The sequence below is a fragment of the Thunnus albacares genome, chromosome 15 (assembly GCF_914725855.1).
Source record: "Thunnus albacares chromosome 15, fThuAlb1.1, whole genome shotgun sequence".
NCBI classification, from domain to species: Eukaryota; Metazoa; Chordata; class Actinopteri; order Scombriformes; family Scombridae; genus Thunnus; species Thunnus albacares.
This window is the reverse complement of record NC_058120.1, coordinates 27,685,951-27,707,772: the sequence shown is the minus strand read 5'-3', so window position 1 is coordinate 27,707,772 and position 21,822 is coordinate 27,685,951. Positions and strand designations below refer to the sequence as shown.

The window sequence follows — 21,822 nt, the reverse complement described above, 5'->3', positions numbered from 1 at the left end:
GTGAGTCCAGGTGAAGCTGCGTCGAGGACCCGTGACGCTTTAACCACGACGTCCCGGCTGAATCCAGCTGTTGGATATCACACCGAGACTCCGTCACCATGGCGGCAGACGAAAACACCAGCGAGTGTGGACACAGTCATTAATTAGAATATCATAAATGTCATCATCACAGGTATGAAAGCGGCAATAAAATGTCATGACGGGCTTCTGTTACCAATGCTGGTTTAATTACCTGATATTGTCTTGCCCTCCTGAGTATATAAAAGACAAACAGATTTACATCTAATTATGTTTTTGTAAGGATTGATTAATATTTCTCTTACTCTGTTCAAAACCTGCAAACTGTTTTTTGTGAGATTTTTGTTGGAAAGTTATTACAATTGATTCATTTTTTTATGCAGATCCGATGTGCATTTGTAACACTGCAAAATGAGACATCATTGATTATTTTTGCTGTTTTCCGGCAAACGACTGCACTTATCTTGTAAATGAGGTACTTTATAAACACTTGCAGCACAATGAAATAATCAAGCACATTTTTCCCCCATGATTACTATCACTATGAAGGTGATAAAAAATATTAGATTGTACAAAAAGCATTTAGAGAACGGCGCAGCCTCGGATACGTGTTTTCACATTTATAAGCATCGCTGTCAAATGTAAAGTGGACTCCATTGTGCCTCCAGGGGTGTTATCATCCAGCAGCTCCTCTATGTACATACCTCCCCTCTTCCCTCCTCTCTGTGTCTGAGGAGGAGGAGGAGGAGGAGGAGGAGCAGGTGGTTGAGTGGGCGGACTCTCAGTCTGGGCTCCTCCAAGGTCGTGGAGGTCAGGTTTTAATGGGCTCGCCCGGCCGCCCGTGTCAGCGAGAATCTCTCACTCTATTTATTGCCTTGGCCGGCTGGTTATTTCTCCGGGGCAGAGCTGGCACCGAGCCTTATTACCTCATACTGCTGCAGGGAAGGAGTTTATACACCACGAGCTGCTTTATTTATTTATTTATTTTTGCATGCGAGGCACTTAGCTGACAACCTGATCCAGGGAAGTGCAACAGTAGAACAGCATGGATCTGTAATCTGGATCGTGGCTGCAGATGAAACACGTCTTCATAGTGCGGATCGTTTCTTCTTAAAGCTGTAGGATAAACGTTAAGCTAACGAAAAGCTTTTGCAACATGCAGGCTAATGTCAGTTAATTCTCCCTTTTTTAGACTCAGATTTGGCCAAAAATAACGTATGTTCTGACCTGTGATTTGGTCAAGAAGTACGTTACTTATATACATTATTAAGTCATTTGTTTTATCAGTTTACAGATAATGTGACCACGACAGTGTAGCTTTAATTCAAAAATAATCTTCATCTAGTGCTGGAAAAAAATGATTCATAGATTGTTGATAACGGATATAACAACTAATTACATCTTATAGTTACTAATGAAGTCACTCATGAAGTGAAGATATAAAACATTTGCTGTTACAGCTTTAATACACTTATGGTTAATATTTTGATAACAACACAGAGAGCTATTTAAAGACTTTGGATTCTGATAACTTGTGACCAACATTTGTTCTACTTCGTGACATTTTAACGAGCAGCTGATTAAACCAAAAGATAACAATGATAAAAATAATGACTCTATGTTCACCTTATGAACATAGAGCTGTATGTTGTACGGTGGTTTTCATTGTTACTGGCAGAGTCCCACCTAAAAACTGTGTTCCCACACACACACACACACACACACACACACACACACACACACACACACACACACACACACACACAAGTGATTCATGAGAACTTACTGGATGTGATTTGCACATTTCATGTTAGAACAATATTTGATCTCGAGTCGAGTGTTATTATGTGGGACAACATTTTTTTTTTTAACCGTCTCCTCCAGTGTTTTTCTTTATTAAAACAATGTGATGTGATGTGATGAATCCTCTCTCTCTCAGCGAATGTTTGGATTCACTATAAAAACATAAAACTTTCCTGTCATATTTCTGACGGAGCGGCCGTTCAAGATGAGTTGATACACGTGTCGTTTCAAATATAAATCTGGATCTGTAGCTAAGTTTATCTTAGATATTACTATTTTCTTTAATCTTCTATGATAGTAAGCTGAATATGACTTCTGTGATTGACATTTTTCACCATTTTCTGACTTTTTTTTGACCAAACAATTAAGAAAAAGGTCATTAGTTGCCCTACATTTAGAGTCAGTGTAGCCATATCTCTCTCTCTTTCTCATTTTGCCATCACTTTCCACTTGATCTCTCACTATCCCACCTAAAAGCCAGAAACCTGACAAATGAAAACGTCTACCTCTCCTCCCCTGCAGCTCCGTTGGCCGAGCTCGGCGCAGGTTGAGGGGGGGTGGGGGGGTAGTGGGGGGGGGTTTGGTATGTAGGAGAGGATCAGGATTGTTGCTGACATCAAGAGCTGTGAGTCTGGATAATGTGGGCTCCTTTTGAAGTGTGGATGATGAGTGATCCTGCAGCACTGGGGCTACACAGCTCCATTCATCCTCCAGATCTCTCTCTCTCTCTCACACACACACACACACACACACACACACTCTTTGTTTTTTTGAGGAAGGGGGGGGGGGCGGTGGAGAGTGAGAGGCAAGAGGGAAGGAGGGAGAGGACAGGAGGTGTGGAGGAGTCAGCAGACTGACGCTTCCTTTTTAATTTAGCCAGCGTGACTTTTTTTTTTTTTCATTTTTTATTCCTCCTCTCCCCTCGTCTTCTCTCTGTCTCTGTCGTTCTCTTCAGATCAGGCCAAAATGAAATACAGCTCAGGATTAGAGGGAGATCAGTGAACTCCTCTTAAGCCTCCCCCCCCTCTCCTTTTTCACTCTCGGTGTCCGCCGTCTTCCTCTCTTTTTATTTGTTTTCCCCTCCAGTCTTTTTGTCTCTTCTCCTTAGTGTATTACCTTCTCTCTCTCTCTCTCTCAAACCTAATGTTTTCTCTCCATCTATATTCTTTCTCACCCTCTAAACTTTTGTCTTTTCTCTCTCTGCCTCCTTTTTTTTTGTCTTTTGTCTCTCAGCTGCTGTCTGCTCATTCCTCCATGTCTTCCCTCCTGCTGTTCTCCTCCATCAGTCTTTTTGTCTCTCTATCTCCTACTTACCTCATTCTTTCTCTCTTAATCTTTTCCTGCTCAGCCTCTCTTTGTCTTTCTCAGCCTACTTTTCTCATTCACTTTTGTCTTGTGGACTTCAGTTTCCTGTCATTTATCGTCTGATGTGTGTCACCAATATTTCTGCAATTAGCTGATTTATTGGTACAGATTGTAAAACATCGGTCAGCTTACCAGTAAAATTTGATGTGTTTTAGACAACAAAATGTGATTAAACGTCTAAATTGACAGTTGGCTCACTTGCTGCTCTCCTCAACTCCAGGACTCGCACTAAATCACACTATTGTTACAATATTTCACTAAGTTTAACGTTACTTGTTTATGATACCTGTCCTGTTAGCACATTTTAGCTAAATTAGCTAACGTTAGCCCAAGCGTGCGGCGCTCGGTGTTCCCTGTAAGCTAGTGTTAGCTTGGGTCTGACGTAGCGGACCACTTAACTACTGATTGTAAACATCAGACAGACTACCAGTAAGATTTGATGTGTTTTAGCCGACAAAATGTGATTACACATCTAAATTGACTATCTATGTTTTTGATTATTTACAAATGTAGCTTCTTGCTAGTCGATCTAATGAGAATCATGAAGGTAAATGAACAGATTTGGATTTGTTATGCAGATTCTGTTGAACTTTAACCCCATGTTGTTTCACTTGGAGATATGCTTTTGAACCATTTCCAGCCTACACCGCTCTGCTGCCATAAATACTCACTAGAACACCAAATGTGTGTTCATCCACAGCAGAAAATAGTCCCTAACAAATGCACAATCTCCTCCTGTTTGAGTAACATTTGAGTAACAAAATGATGATTGATAACTGTTTAGCCAGTATATAAAGATGGATGCAGCGAGATGTGACGTCACCTGTTGGTTTACATTTGAGCCGGTTTGAAGCCCAGAGTTGCAGCTTATGTCGGCGCCATCTTCTCCGTTTGGAGCCGGGACCTTCCAAATAAGGAATGTGGAGTTGTTGTTGCTGTTCACGCTCTGGAAAGACACCCCGCTACCTCGGACCCAAGCTAACATTAGCTTACCGGGGAACACTGAGCGCAGCACGCTTGGGCTAACGTTAGCTAATTTAGCTAAAATGTGCTAACAGGACAGGTTTCATAAGCAAGTAACATGAAACTTAGTGATATTATTGTAACAATAGTGTGATTTAGTGTGAGTCAACTGTCAATCAAAGCTGTCAATCAACACCCAGCAGACATCAAAGCTACTAATATATTTTCAAATCTTATTAGACGGCCTGAATGTAGTAATTGAGACCATATTGACTCGTCGGAGGCTTTTTGAATGGGAGTTAGTTGCCGTCGGTTGCACTTAAAGATAATTCAGCCTCAAGCCTGGATAGTTACCACTTAGTTTAGAGCCACAAACAGGAGTCAAGAAGTCAGGAAGTATTGCAAAACAAACGAACACATTGTTGGTTTTGGTCTTTCTTGGCATTTGTTGAAACTTAGAAAAAAACCACCTGCCTTATTCTTTTAATATATCTGTACTGCATCTTACTTTCTGTGTTTGGCTCAGTCTCTCACCCACAGGCTCCCCCCCCCCCCTCTCGTTCTTTTAAATCTCTTGTTCTCTCCCTCCTGAGCTGTCTTCAAAAGGCCGTCTCCTTCACCTGTTAGTGTTCGTTCCTGCAGGGCACATTTTCTCAGTTTCTTTGTGTTTTTTTTTTTTCTTCTTCTTTGGTATTAGAGAGCCTCCGCAGCGAAGCATCTTATTCTCCTGACCACATCAGACAGGCCTGCCGCCGCCGCCTGGGACACGGCGATATGGTGTGGGAGACGGGGGGGAGGGGGAGGGGGGGTATTTTAGGGTATTTCTATGGCAGTATAAGGGAGGGGTAAATCTGGGTTCAGGTTACCTGTCTCTGAGGACAAGGAGAGAACAGGGTGATAGAGTTAACAGCTCGCGGGCACAGCGGTGGTGCATTCCTCCGAGATGAATCAGACCACTGCTACACCGTCCTCCTCTGTTTCTTACTAGATTTATCTTTAGGCTGGCAGTATTCGCCAAACAAAATTGAATTTGGCATCTTGTCAGACTTCTGCTGAACGCACCGCTGTGAGCAAATATGAGTACACTCACTGTGACACAAATGAAGGAGCTTACAAGTCGTGATGAGGGAGGACACCACTCGGAAAAAGTACTGGTACACGGAGTTGTCCTTTAAAAAAAACATAGCTGGTGGTTTTCTATATTTTTCTTATTGTCAATAAATCTCATGTGCAGAGCCAAACCAACATCCAATCCAAAGCCTGATCTATCTTATTCCTCTGTGCTGTAAACCTCCGCTGTTGTGCAAAAACTATTAAAAACACATCAAAGCATCACACCATCACACTGGGTGGCATATGTCCCTTCATTATGAAGAGTTTGGGTGTGTTAGTTTGCTTTCTTTCTCTTTTTTTTTTGCATGTTTTGTCTACTGCAGTAATATTCCTGCTCTGTAAATCACTTGTCCTTTGTTCTCCTTTGAGAAAAAAAATCTGAAACCAAAAGGATTTTATGATTTATACTCTTTGTTTTCATGGTTGTGCCCACTAATTTAGCATTAATTTGATGAACTATTGTTCCTGTTACCAGTCTATATAGATACAGACATTATTTCTATACAGCAAATCAAATCTTCTTAGACAAAAAGGAGCATTTCTGATATTTCCACAAAGACCTTTTTCTCCGTTTTTTGAGAGTCTCAACTATTCCCAGTAAGGCTTGGCGACAATATCAATATTGTGACAATCTTGGGGATGTATTGATGACTGTTGGTGCTTCACAAAGTATTTACACAATGAGATTTTAGATGAATAATCATCAGTAATGTGGATATAATGACTAAGTAGGTAAAGATAAATAATAGAACAGCTAGAACAGAAAGTTAGATCACTTTACTGTAATGCAGCCTTTAAAACACTTAAACCATATCACAATATTACAATATCTATCACGTTATCAATATAATATCGATATATTGCCCAGCCCTAATAGCTAATATATTTATTTTATATCTAAAATCTGAAGTGTAAAGTATAGAAGTAGAAGTATTTTGGGTTTTTGCAATTTAGATGAACTCGTCCTTTAAGTACAGTGAAAATTAGCAAATGTTAGTTAATTTAAAACGTTCAAATTCAGTAAAAGTAGTTTGATACCAAAGAAGGAAGAATAATTGTCATAAATAATCTCAGTCACAGTCTCTCCATCGCTGCCTTTTAGCTGCTTGTCTCCATTATTTTCTCTCTTCCTCCCTTTTTTTAAAAAAAAAATAATAATTTATTCATCTAAGGTGTACATTTTGGCGGAGGGATCCTTCCCTCTGCTCTTCCCTCAGTATGAGGTCAGAGGTGTGTTCCAGCGGGATTTACTGCTGGAGAGCAGAAGCTCTCTGAACAAGAAAAAAGATGTTCGAGGGAGAATCCTTGTTTTTCTTTCTGCATTGATATGCAGGCAGAGCGGAGTTACTGAGCTGCTGCCAAAAGACTGGAGGCTTCTGTCAGCCTGGACAGGAAGAGGAAACTAGTTTCTCACTGAATGCACGTTCATCAGGGAGGATTTGGAAGTTTAGAGAATGTGCTGCGAGTGTGGGCCGCTTTCTTCTTCTTCTTCTTCTTCTTCTTCTGCTTCTTCTAATGAGACGATGTAATCCACTTCTTATTCAAAGCGACGCTAAACATTTCCAGCGAGCGGAGGCCAGATGGCAGAGAATACTTTGTTTTCTGTTAATAAGGAAACATCTCATTTAGTGCAGCACTTCAGCTGTCAGAGATGCACTTTTAATGCAGCTTAATCTGACTCCCATGTCTCCGCTCTGGAGTCACTGGAGCCAAACAATCTTTCTCTGAAAGGAGGTGAAATTCCTGTTTTTGTCGGCGATGGTTTGGCCGATTGAACTCTGATATCCTCTTAAAAAAAAAAACCTTCAAAGAGGATTGAAAGATGTTCTTGTGTGTGTTTGTTCATCTTTATTTTTCTTCCTTCACCTGAAGAGGTTTTTCACACTTTGTCAGATTTTCATTGCAGTGAGGAATTTCTTCAGCTGTGCATTCACAATACAGATAAAAGGCATTTCTTTCAAAGGAATCCTCGGCGCTCACCTTGTATAGAAAGATGGCGTTTTCATCATTTCACTGTTATTCATTACAGAGTAGTTTGTGCGTCGTCTCTTCAAGAGGCTCTAAGTTAGATTGTTGAGCGTCTGATTTCATATCGAAGAGAAGAGCGAGTTTGCTCCTTGTGGATCAGTAGTTCAGTATGAAACATGTAATATCAAACCGCAAAATGTTTTTGAGTTATTGACTGAAAAGTGTCTGAAATGTTGAATATATTAAAAGAAGAAGAATCCACAAATGTAGCATTTCACTCCTATAACAATAGTTTGGTTTCCGTCCAAATTTAGCACAAAATTTAACCAGATTTCCAGAATATCAATGTGGTCGAATAATCACATGGATTTGGTTCATCAATGATGAAGAGTTGATGACGCTGTTTTTCCAGATGGTGCCGTTAAAGCATTTCAGAAGAAGCAGACACAACGAGATCACGTCAATAAAAAACTTCAAACAGTAAAAACGAATCTAGAAAACATGATGTAAATATGACGTTTCTGTTTGTTTCATGTTTTAATTTGAGGAACGTTAAGTCTCCTCATGATTTCTATTTCACGTTGGTGCAAACTTTTCCAAACGTAAAACTTTTTTGCAATATTTTGAGATTTTTTTGAATTTTCGCCACTTCCGTTTTTTTTGTGCAAATTGAGGATGCGAATAAAAACGGAAACATATTTAATGTCTGAAGATGGATAAAGCATCTTTTTTTTATTTAGAGACTTTCTATCCAATTCATTCTTTTTTCCTTGTCAACACCTGCTACCTACATTACCCACAATGCATCTCATTCATCTACAGTTCAGAGATTCAGGTGCGTTATGTCAGTAACAGCTACAGAGGTCTGGTAACCTCACTTCTGTCAATTAATCTGTCGATTATTTTCTGGCTTTAATCGATTAGTTATTTGCTCCGTAAAATGTCACAAATGTCAAAGAAACCAGACAAGTTTCACATTTGAGAAGCTTTAACTGGAGAATTTTTTTCTTAAAAATGACCTGTAATGATTAATAGATCATCAAAATTGATGTGGATCAACTAATCGATTAATCAATTAATGGTTGCAGCTCTGATCTTCAGCCCCAACAGACATGAACATCCAGCAGTATCTCCAACACCTGGAGACGGCGTCGGTCGGGGCCTTGATCACATGACCTCCACCTCGGTCTTCTCTTTTTTCCCCAAAAGGACAAAATGCAGGAAAAATTCAATCTTTTACTGGTATCTCATATTCCATCATTACCTTCCTGATACACTCAGCCAATATAAAATTCTGAGGCTCAGGTCTGCAGATTCTTCTACACACCAACCAGGAACGATTTTACGGGTATGATCAAATTAGCGAGTGTAGATATATCAAAGCTGTGGCTGAATAATAACTCGGTAATTGCTCCCTCCCTCCTCCTCTCTCCGGGTTTGGACCGGTGTTATCAGCTCTTAGTCTCGCTGCCTCTCTGCCTCCCGGAGCTGCCGATCTCTCTCAGAGAGCTTGTCTCCGTCTTATCTCCCCCCCTCACACTTCACGGAGAGGAAGTTCTTAGAGGGGCTGGGCCCGACAGATAGCGACTGACCCGTCTCTTCCCTCTGGAGCTCGGTTTTCTTTTTTTTTTAAGGAAGCTGCTATCTGTTACTTGAACTCAAATGACTGACTAGATTATTCACCTCCCGGTTTCCCCGTACAGGTCGAAGTTAGGTGTATTCCTCTATTTCCTCGTCTGTTCCCTCCCCTCGTCTGCGCACCTGTCTCTCCCTAATGAAGCGGGAAAGCCGCCTGTGGACTCAGGTGGCTTTCCACGTCTTTTGAAGTTGCCGTCCTGTCGGGAGTTTGAACTCGAGTAAGGAGGGGCCCCTGTGAACATGTCAAAGGCAGAAAGCTGACAGAAGTTAAACGACTCTTATAAACCTGCCACATGTCGCCTTTTTTAAAAAAAAAAACAAAAAAAAACGTTTCTTTCCGCTCCTTTGATTGACTGTCTGATGTCTGCAGGCAGCCGGAGAAGAGTTGCACTTTATTCCAAAACAGCTAATCAAGGTGGAGAATCTTTTTTTTGGAGTAAAAGCTGTTGAGTTTCTATTCATGGTTTTCTTCTCCTGTCAAGAGCCAGCACCTCCTCCTCCTCCTCCTCCTGCAAAGAAAAAAAAAAATCTTTTGTTCCTTTTTATCAAAGTCAATCAGATTCCAACTATTTTCCTTTCTCTTCTAAAAAAAAAAAAAAAAAATTGAACCGTCACCTAGGGATTTCTTTTTTTTTATCAACGCATTGTTTCACTCGCTTAATCAGCTCCATCGCAAAGACACACACACACACACACGCAGGTAAAAGCGGGAGCGAGGCTGAGGCCTTCGCGAGCGACGCCGCATGAAAAAATGCAAATTGCCGTTTCAGCATCGGCCTGTATATAAAAAAAAATAAAGCTGCAATCTAGAAAGCGTAGCGTAATTGAAAAGAAAGTGTGTTAAGGTAGATCTGCTTAGACGCCGGTTAAGCTTATTAACATCTTATCAGGAGTCACAGTGCGTTTTTTTTATTTTTTATTATTATTTTGCTGATTAACCCTCCGTGCTAGATGTTCCAGGAGGAGATGCAGCAGGACGTTGGAGGTTTTAGGCCAGCTGTTGTTTCCTGTTCTTTCGCCCCCCCCCCTCTGGGACGGGAAAACCGCTGTGAAAACGTGAGTTTCTGATGATGCTGATGCTGATTTCTGTTTGTTTGACAGATGGTGCTGCTGACAGCGGGGAGCTGGACCTGAGTGGGATAGATGACAGCGAGATAGAGCTGGTACGTACCTGCCGTTTATCTGAAACACACTTAAGTTTTAAATATGTACGTGACCCTAAAATACACACGAGAGAAAAGTACCACTCTTACTGCTGAAATGAATTCTCACTCCTGTAGATGCTGTGAAAGCTCCAAAAACTCCACATCTGTGTCTCTTTTCAGCTCTTGTTGCACAATATTTACAGTGTTTGTTTTTTTTTTAAAGAAAATCTCCAAAAACAGATTTCAAGGAAAATTTGGTGTGAATAGTTTGGTCACAAGCCAAAGAACAAGTGATTAGTTATTTTTTTTTTGTGCATTGAGAAGTGATAAAAGCTTTTTTCTTCTTGAAGTCCTGCTCTTATAGAACACATTTCTGGGGCGTTTTCAACGTTTAAATGAACAAATTTAGAAAGATTGTGGTGCTTTGCAAGTTCTGTTTTACATATTGTGCAACCGCGGGACTTTTTTTCCCGTTGCACTCTTGAACTCAGTAAGTATCATTAAAACGTTAACAGCCCGCATTGGCTCGTAAGGAACTTCTAAACAAAACACTGAAAGATCAAGTGGAAGTTCTCCTGAATGTAAATGTTGGTATCTGAGTTTAAACTCAAGAGTCACACTCGTAGTAAAAACTAGAGTTTATTTCAACTCTGGTTTATTTTCATTGCTAAAAACCAAGAAACACAAGCAGTCAGGTGGAAAACAAACCTTCAGCTTTGCCAAACTTCTTTGGAAGAGAGAATGAAAGTGAAAGATAAAATGAATACACAAACCGTCCCCTTAAACTTTGATCGGCGCTGCACGTTTCTAATGCATTAAGAGGTTGTTACTGACGTTTCAGGTGGGCTCACTTTTAGTTTTAGGTCATAATAATCTTTATAAACTGCTGATTTTCTGACAACTTGTGTTCCTGCTACCAGATCTGAGCAATTTGTAAGTAAAATGTCGCCATAATCTGATAGAAATGATGCCTTCATTTACGAAAAATACCAAAATTTATCCTTCAAAGTGTCACGATCGAGCTCCCTGCAGATTCAAACAGAAGCACTCACACGTTAGTTTCAGACTTAAGTGTTTCTGACATTTTGAACTCTTTGTGTTTACTGAACCAGAATCTCTTTGGATGTTTCCATGGACTAGGAATTGTTCCGTTGCTGGAGTAATGTATAAAAAAAAATACACAATTACCAAAGAGTTTAATAGTAACTGACATCCTCTGTTACACTCAGGTAGTATTTGTTATTACAGCGTACAGATGTTCATGATCGTGTACAGAAAAACAGCTGTAGTTCAGTATGATAATTGACTTCTCTTCCTTTTTTAACGCTCCCTCTGCCTCTCTGCAGTATCTGCTGAATGACAAAGAAGTCAAAATCAAGACGGCGCTCTGGATGGCAGAAAACTCTGACTACCTCAAAGAACAGAAAGGTACTTTTCAGCATGCAGCACGATTTCCACGCCGGCTGCGTTTCAAGGCCGGATTTCACTTTTACTCGTCCTCAGCGGACGGTTTGTCTTAAAATGTACCTTTTCAGTATTTTATCAGCCAAACAGATAAAGTTAAACCTCCAGTTGAACTTGCTGTATGACTGCTTCGCACCGTGTCTTTTTGATATCACTATCTCTGAGTTTATATGTTCTGACTGTTTTCCTCTCTCTGCTCTCAGAAAAGGAAGCCAAGATAGCGAAGGAGAAGGAACTCGGCATCTACAAAGAGAAGAAGGTAGTCGATGTTAAAATCCGTGAGATAAGAATGAGCAGGTTGTCGGAGCTCGACAGATTGATTTTTAAGTGAAATGTCTCAAAAGCTATTGGCAGCCATGACATTGATGTCTTCTTCAAGATGAATTGTAATCCTCTGACTGTTCATCATAGCATCATCATCAGGTCAAATTTAATTCATTTAATGTGATCAGTACTTTTGGTTTAAGAACAAATACCTACAAAACTAACCACATTCCCATCAGCCTCAGCAGTACTCTGTTTTGTGCTAAATGTTAGCATGCTAATATGCTAAGCTATAGCCCCTTTTCAACCAAAAGGTTCCTGAATTAATCTCAGGAAGTAAAAGTCACTGTTGTGCTCCTGTTTGTGTTTCCACTGCATCTGAGGAAGCAGGTAGATTATACAAGTGAAATATTATACCTGCTAAACATCATGTTAGCATTTGGGACAAAGTAGAACCCCACAGAGCTGCTAGCTAGCTAGCTGTAGATTCCAAGTCTTGTTTTAGATTAATTTAGTCTGTAAATAGTCATAAAATAGTGGAAAAACACCTATTTCAAAATGTCCAGAGTACAAGGTGATGTCTTGAACATTACTTGTTTTGTCCGGCCAACAGTCCAAAACATAAAGATATTCAAGTCAGAATGATATAAAACAGAAAAGGAGCAAATCCTCATGTTTAAGAAGCTGGAACCAGAGACTATTTGGTGCTTTTGCTTCATAGAACTTTGATTTTATTGTAAATTTTATTCAGAAATATGACTTGAATGAATGTCCCTTGAATGAAAGGGACATTTAAGCTAACATTACTGCAAAAGAGACCACTGTTTTTAGATGTCTGTGCTTATAAATAACTGTAAAACTAGGAATCAAAAACAATAGGGTCTTCGCCCTTTGGGCTCAGGCCCTAATTAATAGACAAACAGTTTCAACTCTAAATGTTAGACAGGAAGACAATCCTGTAAGTTGTTGGACACAGAGAGACACAGACAGGCAGTGAGTCCTGTGAAACTGGTTCCCTCTTATTTCCCATTACTGGTTTTGGCACAGTGCGGGCCCTTTGTTAAGTCCAACATCTGTTCATTGGTTTTAACTAGCCGGATTAACTGCGGTGGAACTGAGATCAAATGAGACGTGCAGCCTCCTGACAGCACTGATCCAACCAGCATCACACTGTCTCATCACTGACAAATGAGTGAATAAATTAGATAAATGGAGCACATCCTTGTTACACTTATGCAAAAATAAAGTGAGCATCCTTTCATAGTGTATAACACTTAACATCCCGATTTGATTAGGCGCTGTTGTCGGGGTTAATTTAAGTGAAGAAGAGGATTTTTTTTAAGTTTTAAATTGCCTGAAATCAGATCTGAAGAAAAAGAAAATTGTGAGATTGTTGCGTGAAATAAGTTTAAAAGTTTACTTTTTTAACTCGGTTGATCTGTAGCTGTAATTTGGAGCGAGGTCAAGGTGAACGTGAAATAACTGAAACTGGGTGATAACCCCAATCTGCGGACATAATTGAGATAAATTGCTGGTTACAGAAATGTGCTCTGCTGTAAATTTGCTTGTAAAGATGTTTCTGTGATGGTTTGAAATTATTGGAGTTCATTGTCAGAGGGCAAAGCTTTTCCCATCTGGGATCTAAACTGTCTTAATAGGAAAGCAAAATATTTCCAGTTGAAAAAGGGCAAAAAATACTAAAAAAAAAAAATATTTGTACTTGCTACTATAAAAATGTCGCCATTAACTCAATTTATATGTGATATCTGGCACCTCAGCAGGATAAAAATCTCACATATCTCCCAGATGTTCTTGCTGATTATGATAAATGTTCTGATAAGTGTTTTTTTTTTACTCTTTGGTTCTGTTTGAATTCCCGACAGCCCAGAGGACCCGCGAAGAGGCGCCCCCCGATCCGAGCCAACACCGCCGACGAGGCCATCGAGAAGATGCTGGAGCAGAAGAAGATCTCCTCCAAGATCAACTACGACGTCCTGAAGGATCTTAACGTCAAACCCGGCGCCAGCCCGTCACGCAAGACCGAGTCCCCGAAACAAGTGTCCGCCACGAAGCTGCCTGGACGCAACCGCAACCCCGCCAGAGCTCCGCTCAGCCTCAGCACGCCGCTCAGCACCCTGGGAAAAAGGTTGGTGGACAGCATGTCTAATCTGATACTGACAGAACAGGAGGGTTAGACAAAAGGCAGGATTGAATCCTTATTACACACCTTATAAAGCATAAAACCCAAGAAATATGTGTTTTAAAATGTTATATCCTCTTTACATCTGATTATCATTACGCTACTTTCTTGGCTTTAATGTCTGAGTGTGCACCCTATTGTGAGCACATATCGAACAGCTGTTATGTATATGAAGTCAAGATGAACTCTTCATAGCATACAGCTGTTCTGGTAGCCATAAGAGTCCTACAGTAAAACATGCTGTCTGCAGGGTCTCCTTGTCTAAAACGGTTTATTTTCCTGTCTTGACACCCGCCTGTCATGTTAAAAGAGTATTCTACAGATTTAGCATATTGCTCCTATAACATGGTTCAAGTCAAGATAGACAGTTTAAAAAGGGGAGATATCAGATATCTGTTCCACGCATTCTTCTTCCTTGTCAAAACCTGACCTACATCACCCACAAAGCAACTCAACTACCAAATGTTAGGTCAGAGATGTGCAAAACTCAGGAGAGACTCAGCAGCCAGACAGAGAATAGCTGGTCCACCCTAAAGGTCAGTCCACCTTAAAGGTTGGTCAGGTTATGCTAACACGTTGTTGCTAACTCCCTTCACTTCTCCAGCAGTTGGGGAAACAACAGACGAGACTTTTCTTGGTCTTGAGAAGCTGCAGCATTTATTACCTGACACACTGTAGTCTGTGCTGTACATTTACTGCCAGATCAACAACTTACTGCTAACTTTTTCCTCCGCTACCCTCACATTCACTGTCACTTTTCTGCCACTCGCTTGACCTCACACTCGCTGTGCACACACATTATGCACTGCCCTGTTCTTTAATGGCTACTCTTATAACAGTACCTTTCACGTAGATGTCCATTAAAGAATGAGGTGAGGGAGGATGATGTAGGGTGCTATTTTGCTCTCACAGTAGCTCGTTATATTAATGATCGTGTGAAATTTTAGCAGTGGCGCTCATAATTCTGAACATAAAGGAAACACTGAGTAAAACTGACTTGACCAATGCTGACTCAAGTGACATCATTTGAGGCAATTTATCAGGCTTTATAGGACTTTTGTCAAATATATACAGTAGTAAAACAGCTGGAAACACACTTTGATGTGTAAAATCAGTGGAGTTCCCCTTTAAATTACATAATCTCCCTTTTTTGAACAGTCTTACCTGCCACATCAGCCTTCTGATACACAACACCTAAAGTACACAAATCCATATTTAATTATGTTTGGGTCTGCTCAGTCCCTCACACCATTAAATAATCCTCCATACAAACAACAGATGCTCGATTTGTATAAAAGCGAGATGGATGGAGAGTGTTTACACGAGTCAGATGCAACACCAGCAGTCCTCCTTTTGCCACTTGGGGTCCAACACAACCGTTTTTTTTTTTTTTTGTGTGTGTTCATTTGTTTTTTTTTCTGGCATGTGACGGTGGCTTCACTCTGTAATGATGAGGCGGCACTTCTCCTGTGGCCCAGAATAATCACCTGCGACACGAAGACAGATGCTCCCTCTTTTTCCTCCTGGATTGAACGCTCGCTCAATTTTCAACTCCTGTGGGATTTTCTCTTTCTTTTCGAGATGCACCTTCTCTGCCAGGATTTGTTTCTGGCTGTCCCCCCCCCCCCCCACTTCCTCCCCCTTCACCCACCCACCTCTTCACGACAGGCATTCAGTGGACTGAGCCGCCGACTTTAATGGGTTTTTTTTGCAGTGTGAAGGAAAGCTGAGGGGTTTTTCAGTTTGTTTGGTGTTTGGGGAAATTGGTTTCCTATGGCTCTGTTTTTAAACCCCTTTCAGTTAATGTTGGTTTTAGGTACCATCTTGAAGCTTTATAGACCTATAGAGGCAGCTGTTTAGTGATTAAGGGGGTAAATCTCCCCCCCCCCGTCCCTCCTCCCCTCCCTCATTCTGTGGTTAGTTGAGCTCCAGTCATCTGGTTGCAGTTTGCTAGGCCTTCGTAAACCCTGTCCCGAGTTCTGTGATAATTCAGTCTCAGAGCCCACCGAGGAGTTTGATAAGTCTGCTGTTTATTGCAAGAAGGATCCTTTTTTAGCGCCAACTTCTCTTCAAGTCAAATAAAACGTATTTATAAAACGTTCCTTAACAGAATGAGTTTGTCACTCAGGTCTTCACAAAGTGACAGGGGACGTAAACAGAGATAAAAACAAGATAACAAACATATTACAGACTCTATGTGAGACTTGAAAACAGGTCATGGAAACAAATATGAAGGGATACAAACGTGGAGACAGTAATTCACTTTAATGGAAACTCCTCAAGCATTTTCTCTAACTAGGTTGTTGTCAGATACTGTGTGATAATGATAATTTATGCTACATTTTGTACTTAAGTGTTAGTATGCAGTCTTTTTCATAACGTACAGAACCTTCCAACCACCCAGTTATCCATAGTGGGAATACTTATCACTGAACACTGAACAACAGAAACAGAAAAATAAAAAAAATACACAGAAGATAAAACAACACTGAACAACAGATACAGAAAGAAATGAATAACTGCAAAAAATGATAAACGGAAACAGAAAAATTCCCGGAAAAGAACAAAAAGGGGTTAAAAAAAAAACCTGAAAAAAGAGAAAAACTAAAACAGAAATAAAACTGAAAATAAGACATAGCCTACATAAACTGGAAAAATGTTGTAACAGAACTCTGAACAACAGAAACAGAAAGAAATTAATAACTGCAAAAAATGAAAAACGGAAACAGAAAAAATCCCAGAAAAGAACAAAAAGGGAGAAAGAAACCTGAAAAAAGAGAAAACAGAAATAACCAAAAACAAACAACCCCCCCACCCCCACCCCCCGAGAAACATGAATGGAAAAAAAATTGAAAAACTGAAAAATGAAAACAAACCAAAACCGTAAAACAAAAACAGAAGAATGACCCTGAAACAGAAACACCAAAAACTGAAAAACAGACAAAAACTAGAAAATGAAAAACAGACAGAAAGTATTGAAAAAAAAAACGGAAGAAACGGAATCAATAAAACTGAGCTTGGACCAGTTGGACCAGTAGAAAACCTCAGTCTTGTGGGGGAAACAGACTCACCCCCTTCTGACAAAATGATTGATGACCCAAATTATGACACATTATAGCTCTTCCCATTTAGAGGACGGTAATGCAATGCTTTATTGATCGTCAAGGGGAAATTGCCTTTTTGTGCTCACGCCCCTCCGCAGGGAGGTCAGAGGTCAGAGTCAACACATCACGATGAAGCTGACGGTGATACCGAGTCTTGCTTAAGGACACTTCAGTAGAGCGTCTGTCTGTCTGCCTGATGAGGCTTTACTCTTCGTCCTGCTGTTGAAGTGTCTTATCCATCCTCCCGACAACGCTCAAGGACAGAAATGAATTTAAGAGCTTAGATGACAAAATGAAAATCTCAGAGAGATGTCTCAAACACAATGATTGATGATGTTAATCGTTCAATAATGTAACGTTGAACACAAGGGCAGCGTTGTCCTCCTAATGTCCTCCCAAAGTCCACAAAGACATGCAAAAGTGTTCAACTCTAAATTTACAAAAATGTGAGCTTGATTATGTGTGTGTTAGCTCTGTGATACCCTGCATTTCCACCAAAGCATGCTGGGATATGATCCAGCCCCATGAGACCCTGAGCTAGAGCTTCCTGGGAAGAACTATGAAATTTGGTACCAATTATAGAGAAAACAGAACTGTACTTGAATGAAAAGCTGTCAGAAAATGTTCCTAAAACTCAAAGCGATGTCTTTATACGTCTTGTTTTGTCCAACCAACAGACCAGATCACAAAAATACTCAGTTTACTATCACATAAAACAGAGAAAAGCTGCAAATCCTCACATGAGACAGGCTGGAACCAGTGAATGTTCTGTGTGTTTGCTTGAAAACACTGACAAATAATTAATTAAATGATCAAGTTTATTTGCAAAGCGCTTCTCAGGCAATTCAAGATGCTTTACATAATGCATTAAAACATTCAAATGCAAATTTAAAGGACCTTTTTTTAAATGAAGATTAAAAAGAACCTTAAACGATATTGAATACGATCATCAGTTGCAGCCCAAAGACTAAATGAACTGTGCTGAGCACTGACACGTAATTGGACCCCCGGTATTTATCAATGACTGAATTTTTCAAGCAGCAGCCATGTTTACACCAAACCAGTAACAGACAACAACAGAGCTGAAGAGCTGCTGGATTTGAGCCGCTCCAGTTGGCTAATGGCTGCTGCCAGAAAGGCAAATCTCCTCCTTGGAAAGCCGACATGCTTCATGAATGAAAGACCATCTTCAGTTTCATGTTTTGGCTTTGATCTCTTTTTGAAAAAGGGGGGGGGGGGACTCTGCTAGAACAACAACCCCGTCTCGTGTTTTTTAAGAATGGACACTCTTTCCTGAACTGTCCGACCTGTTTGAATTTAAAACGCATCCTTGTTTTCATCAATGAATCATTGATGCGTATCGGTTATGAATCATTCATCCACACTTTCATTTTTCTTTCCTGAATGGGACTTTTGCTCGCATCCATTTATCCGGAAATCGCTGAACTCTGCACTTTGTCGCGCTGAATGCACAACAATGTTTTCAACCCCTGTGGTGTCTTGAGTTTTCAGAAACCACAGGGTTTTTTCGCGTTGAACCGCAAGCCATTAGGAACAAGAACATGCCCCCGCGGCCTAGCGAGCAGCAACGTGGTGATAAGCTCCCATTCTCATGTCAGTTGTAGCTTTGGAATAAAAAAAAAAAATCAGAGGAAAGACAAAAACCATCTCAAACAAGCGACGGTTGAGCACAGAATGGTTTCTTTCAGCCCTGCGGTGGAGGACTGGACCGTTGCTCCAGCTCCTGAAAAGGTTGTTGTGCTGGTTATTGAAAAAAACGAGGGGAGAGGCCTGGTGTCAGGGAGACCTATGAAAGTGCAGGAGAAGGCCTGCTGACAGTGCAGCTATTGTGCCTTGTTTCGAGGCCTCGCCGAGGGGCTACACTGAGGCATTGTGCTGCTCCGGCCCTTCCCCTCCCTCTCCCGGTTCCTCCTCCGGGGCTCCTGGCTGCTCCCAGCGCTCCGCTCGAGGGTTTCCTCTCGTAGATTCGGGCTCTTGTTCGGCGGTCGGGCTCTGAAGCTCAGCCTGGAGTGTTTTCTTGTTCCCCCTCCACTTTTTTCCCCTCCTTCTGTCGCAGTCGCTCCTTTTTTTATTATTTTCTCTTCTCCTGCAGCTCTTTGCAGGGATGTCTGGTGACCTTATTTTGTTCTCCACTTGAACTGCACAGCAGATATTTAGATTAATATCCAGATAGTATTAACATCGCCATAGCAGTGTTGTTGTGAGATTTGTAGGCGTAATATATTAAAGCTTCAGCCTGCATGTTTTTGTTCTTTTTCTATATTTGATTTGACATTTACTGAATATTATTGTGGATGTATGAACTCTTTTGTTTTATTCAACCAAAACACAGATTCAATTCATATATACAACATAAATCCAAATACAGCTCATATTTAAATAAATTAGTTATTTTGATAATATCAAATTGATTTAAATATAAGTAATTATTGTTATATATTGCTGGGAAGCACTGGAAGAGTTCTCAGCCATATCATCCTTACTGGTTTTCTGTCATGTTTTTAGTCAGTACGGTTGTGAAATATGTATTAAATTCTTTGTGGTATTAAAGTCTTAATCTTTTAGCTTCAACTCTCCGTTAGCGGCGCACGTAAAGCTCTGAGATTGGATGTTTTTTTTACCAAAATGCACCTTTTTTAGAATTGTCGTTTTTATGCCTTCAAGCTTGTACCTTTTTTAGACTTTTTAATCAAAGATATTTTCTAACAGAGTTGTTCATCGTTGGTCATGTCCATCCAAGTCTTCAAGTGCTCCAACTGCAAGACTTCTCGAGCCCCTGAAATCCCAAATAACTCCAACTTCGCTGCTCATTTGTCCCCCTGGAGGTGTTTATCTCCTCCATAATTAGATAAATTAATGATATTTTAGCACTGGATTTTTATTTATATATGCAATGCGTGTGTTGGGCATCATTGTGACTGAGTTTTAAAAGTAGAATAGATGCTTTTATCACAATCTATCACAAAAAAAATGGTTCTTCAGCAGTCGCCTTGTTCGTCTTCATCTGTGAAGCACTCCTCGCTCTCTGCATCCATTTCTTTCATATTGCTCCCATCATCTCCTCTTCTATAGAAAAGGGCCATCATCGCCCGTCTCTTTCCCTCTTCGCAGCTGCAGCCTCATCTTCTCTTCACCTTCCTCCTTCAGTTTCTTTTTTATTGCTCTTTTGTTCTTTCCCCTCCATTTCCTTCTCTTTAACAGCCTTTCTCCTCCAAGTTTTTCTCCATCTACTTCATCCCCGCTTTTTTTTTTATCCATTTTTTTTTCCCGACCTCCTCCTCCTTCTTCTCTCTCCTCTGCCTGTCCTCTATCCTCTCGCCTACTTTTCTAATCGTCAGTGTCTCTCTCTCTCTGGTGTGTCTCGCAGTTAAAAGCCTTCAGCTGCAGCTACAGGCCTGTTGTATCACTCTCAACCATCAGGTCTGCTCTTGCTTTTGGGCTTTTTTTTTCAACTCGCTAACGAATTCTTTGTCTTTCTTCTGCTATCTCTGTCGTTTTTTTTTCTTCTCTCTCTCTCTCTCTCACTGTTTTGTCTCTTTCATCTCTTCTCTTGATCTCCCCACTGAAGTGTTTGCACTTTACAAAACATGGTGTAAATTTGCCTCACTTCACTCAGACAAGTTTGATCACAAGAGTTGAAAATGAGCAGCAAAAATCGGTGTGACGACGGAGCGGCGAGTCGGGTGAGAGCACTTTGAGTAAACAGAAAGCATGAAGGGTGGAAGTAGCAGCTATTGAGTTTCTTTTTTTTTTCTTCTTTTCAGATTACATCAACAGATGCTGTAGTCTGTTTTCTGTTATGCTTAACTTGTAATCTTTTGGTGCTCTGATTAGTCACAAATGCTCATCCTTGGACTTTTCGGTGGGAACATTTCTGGTTTTGATTTGAGGTTTAGAAGCCACCTGCATTGATTTGAAATGTTGGAATTCGATCAAATCGATTCAAAGTTGTTTTTTGTTCCCATTTAAACACTTCATACTAACAATAAGAGCACGCTCAGACTTGCTAATAGTATCTTTTCTGACTCCTCGCATGTTTTAAATGGAAAATACCAACTTCTGCCCTCTATTAGGCGATTTAGAGTCCCTCAATTTAACCACAAGAATCCTTTTATACATCAGTCTATCCTGTTGCTTAACCAAGTGTTTAGCAACGTTGTGCTGCTGATTGAGATCTAAATCCAGAGGATATGATGTGATATATATGATTGTCATGATTGACGTCTGTGTATTTGCAAGAATCTAACGATACGATATGTATCACGATATGTATCACGATATGTATCACGATACAGGGGTTAGAGTTCATTATATTACGATATATTGCGATACTATAAGCAAGGCAATATATTGCAATTTTTTTAAAAAAATCTAATTTTAGGAAAACTCTCATAGTATAAAGAACATATGCATAAAATCTGAGTGAAAAACATTTACTGCATTTGTATTTATTGCAGCAATGAATGAACATTTGCATTTATCAATAAAAATCAAATAAAGGTGCTTGCAGGATTCTTTAAACACAAGGTTCACATTCTGTTGTTGTATGTATGCCAGTTTTTAATATCTCAAGTAGTTAATAAAGGAAAATATGTATAGTCCCCGAAATGTACAGCATCATAACACTATTTTTTGTGCAATCTGAACGACTGAATTACATCTGCCTATATCAATGATAAATGAAGGTGCTTGCAGGATTTCCTGAAGAAAACATTAAACAAATGTAAACTAAAAATACAGATGGGGAACATTCTCA

At 40.2% G+C, this 21,822-nt stretch overlaps 1 protein-coding gene across 1 annotated transcript in view; it reads left to right on the top strand.

The window, feature by feature from the left end:
* The window catches only part of LOC122998676 (transcription factor IIIB 90 kDa subunit-like), a 124,774-nt gene that overhangs the window by 60,850 nt on the left and 42,102 nt on the right, over positions 1–21,822 (top strand). Inside the window, exons 13-16 of the mRNA XM_044375642.1 lie at positions 9,970–10,031; positions 11,360–11,441; positions 11,681–11,736; positions 13,625–13,887. Coding sequence (XP_044231577.1) covers positions 9,970–10,031; positions 11,360–11,441; positions 11,681–11,736; positions 13,625–13,887 — 463 coding nt within the window. The remainder of the gene's footprint in view (positions 1–9,969; positions 10,032–11,359; positions 11,442–11,680; positions 11,737–13,624; positions 13,888–21,822) is intronic.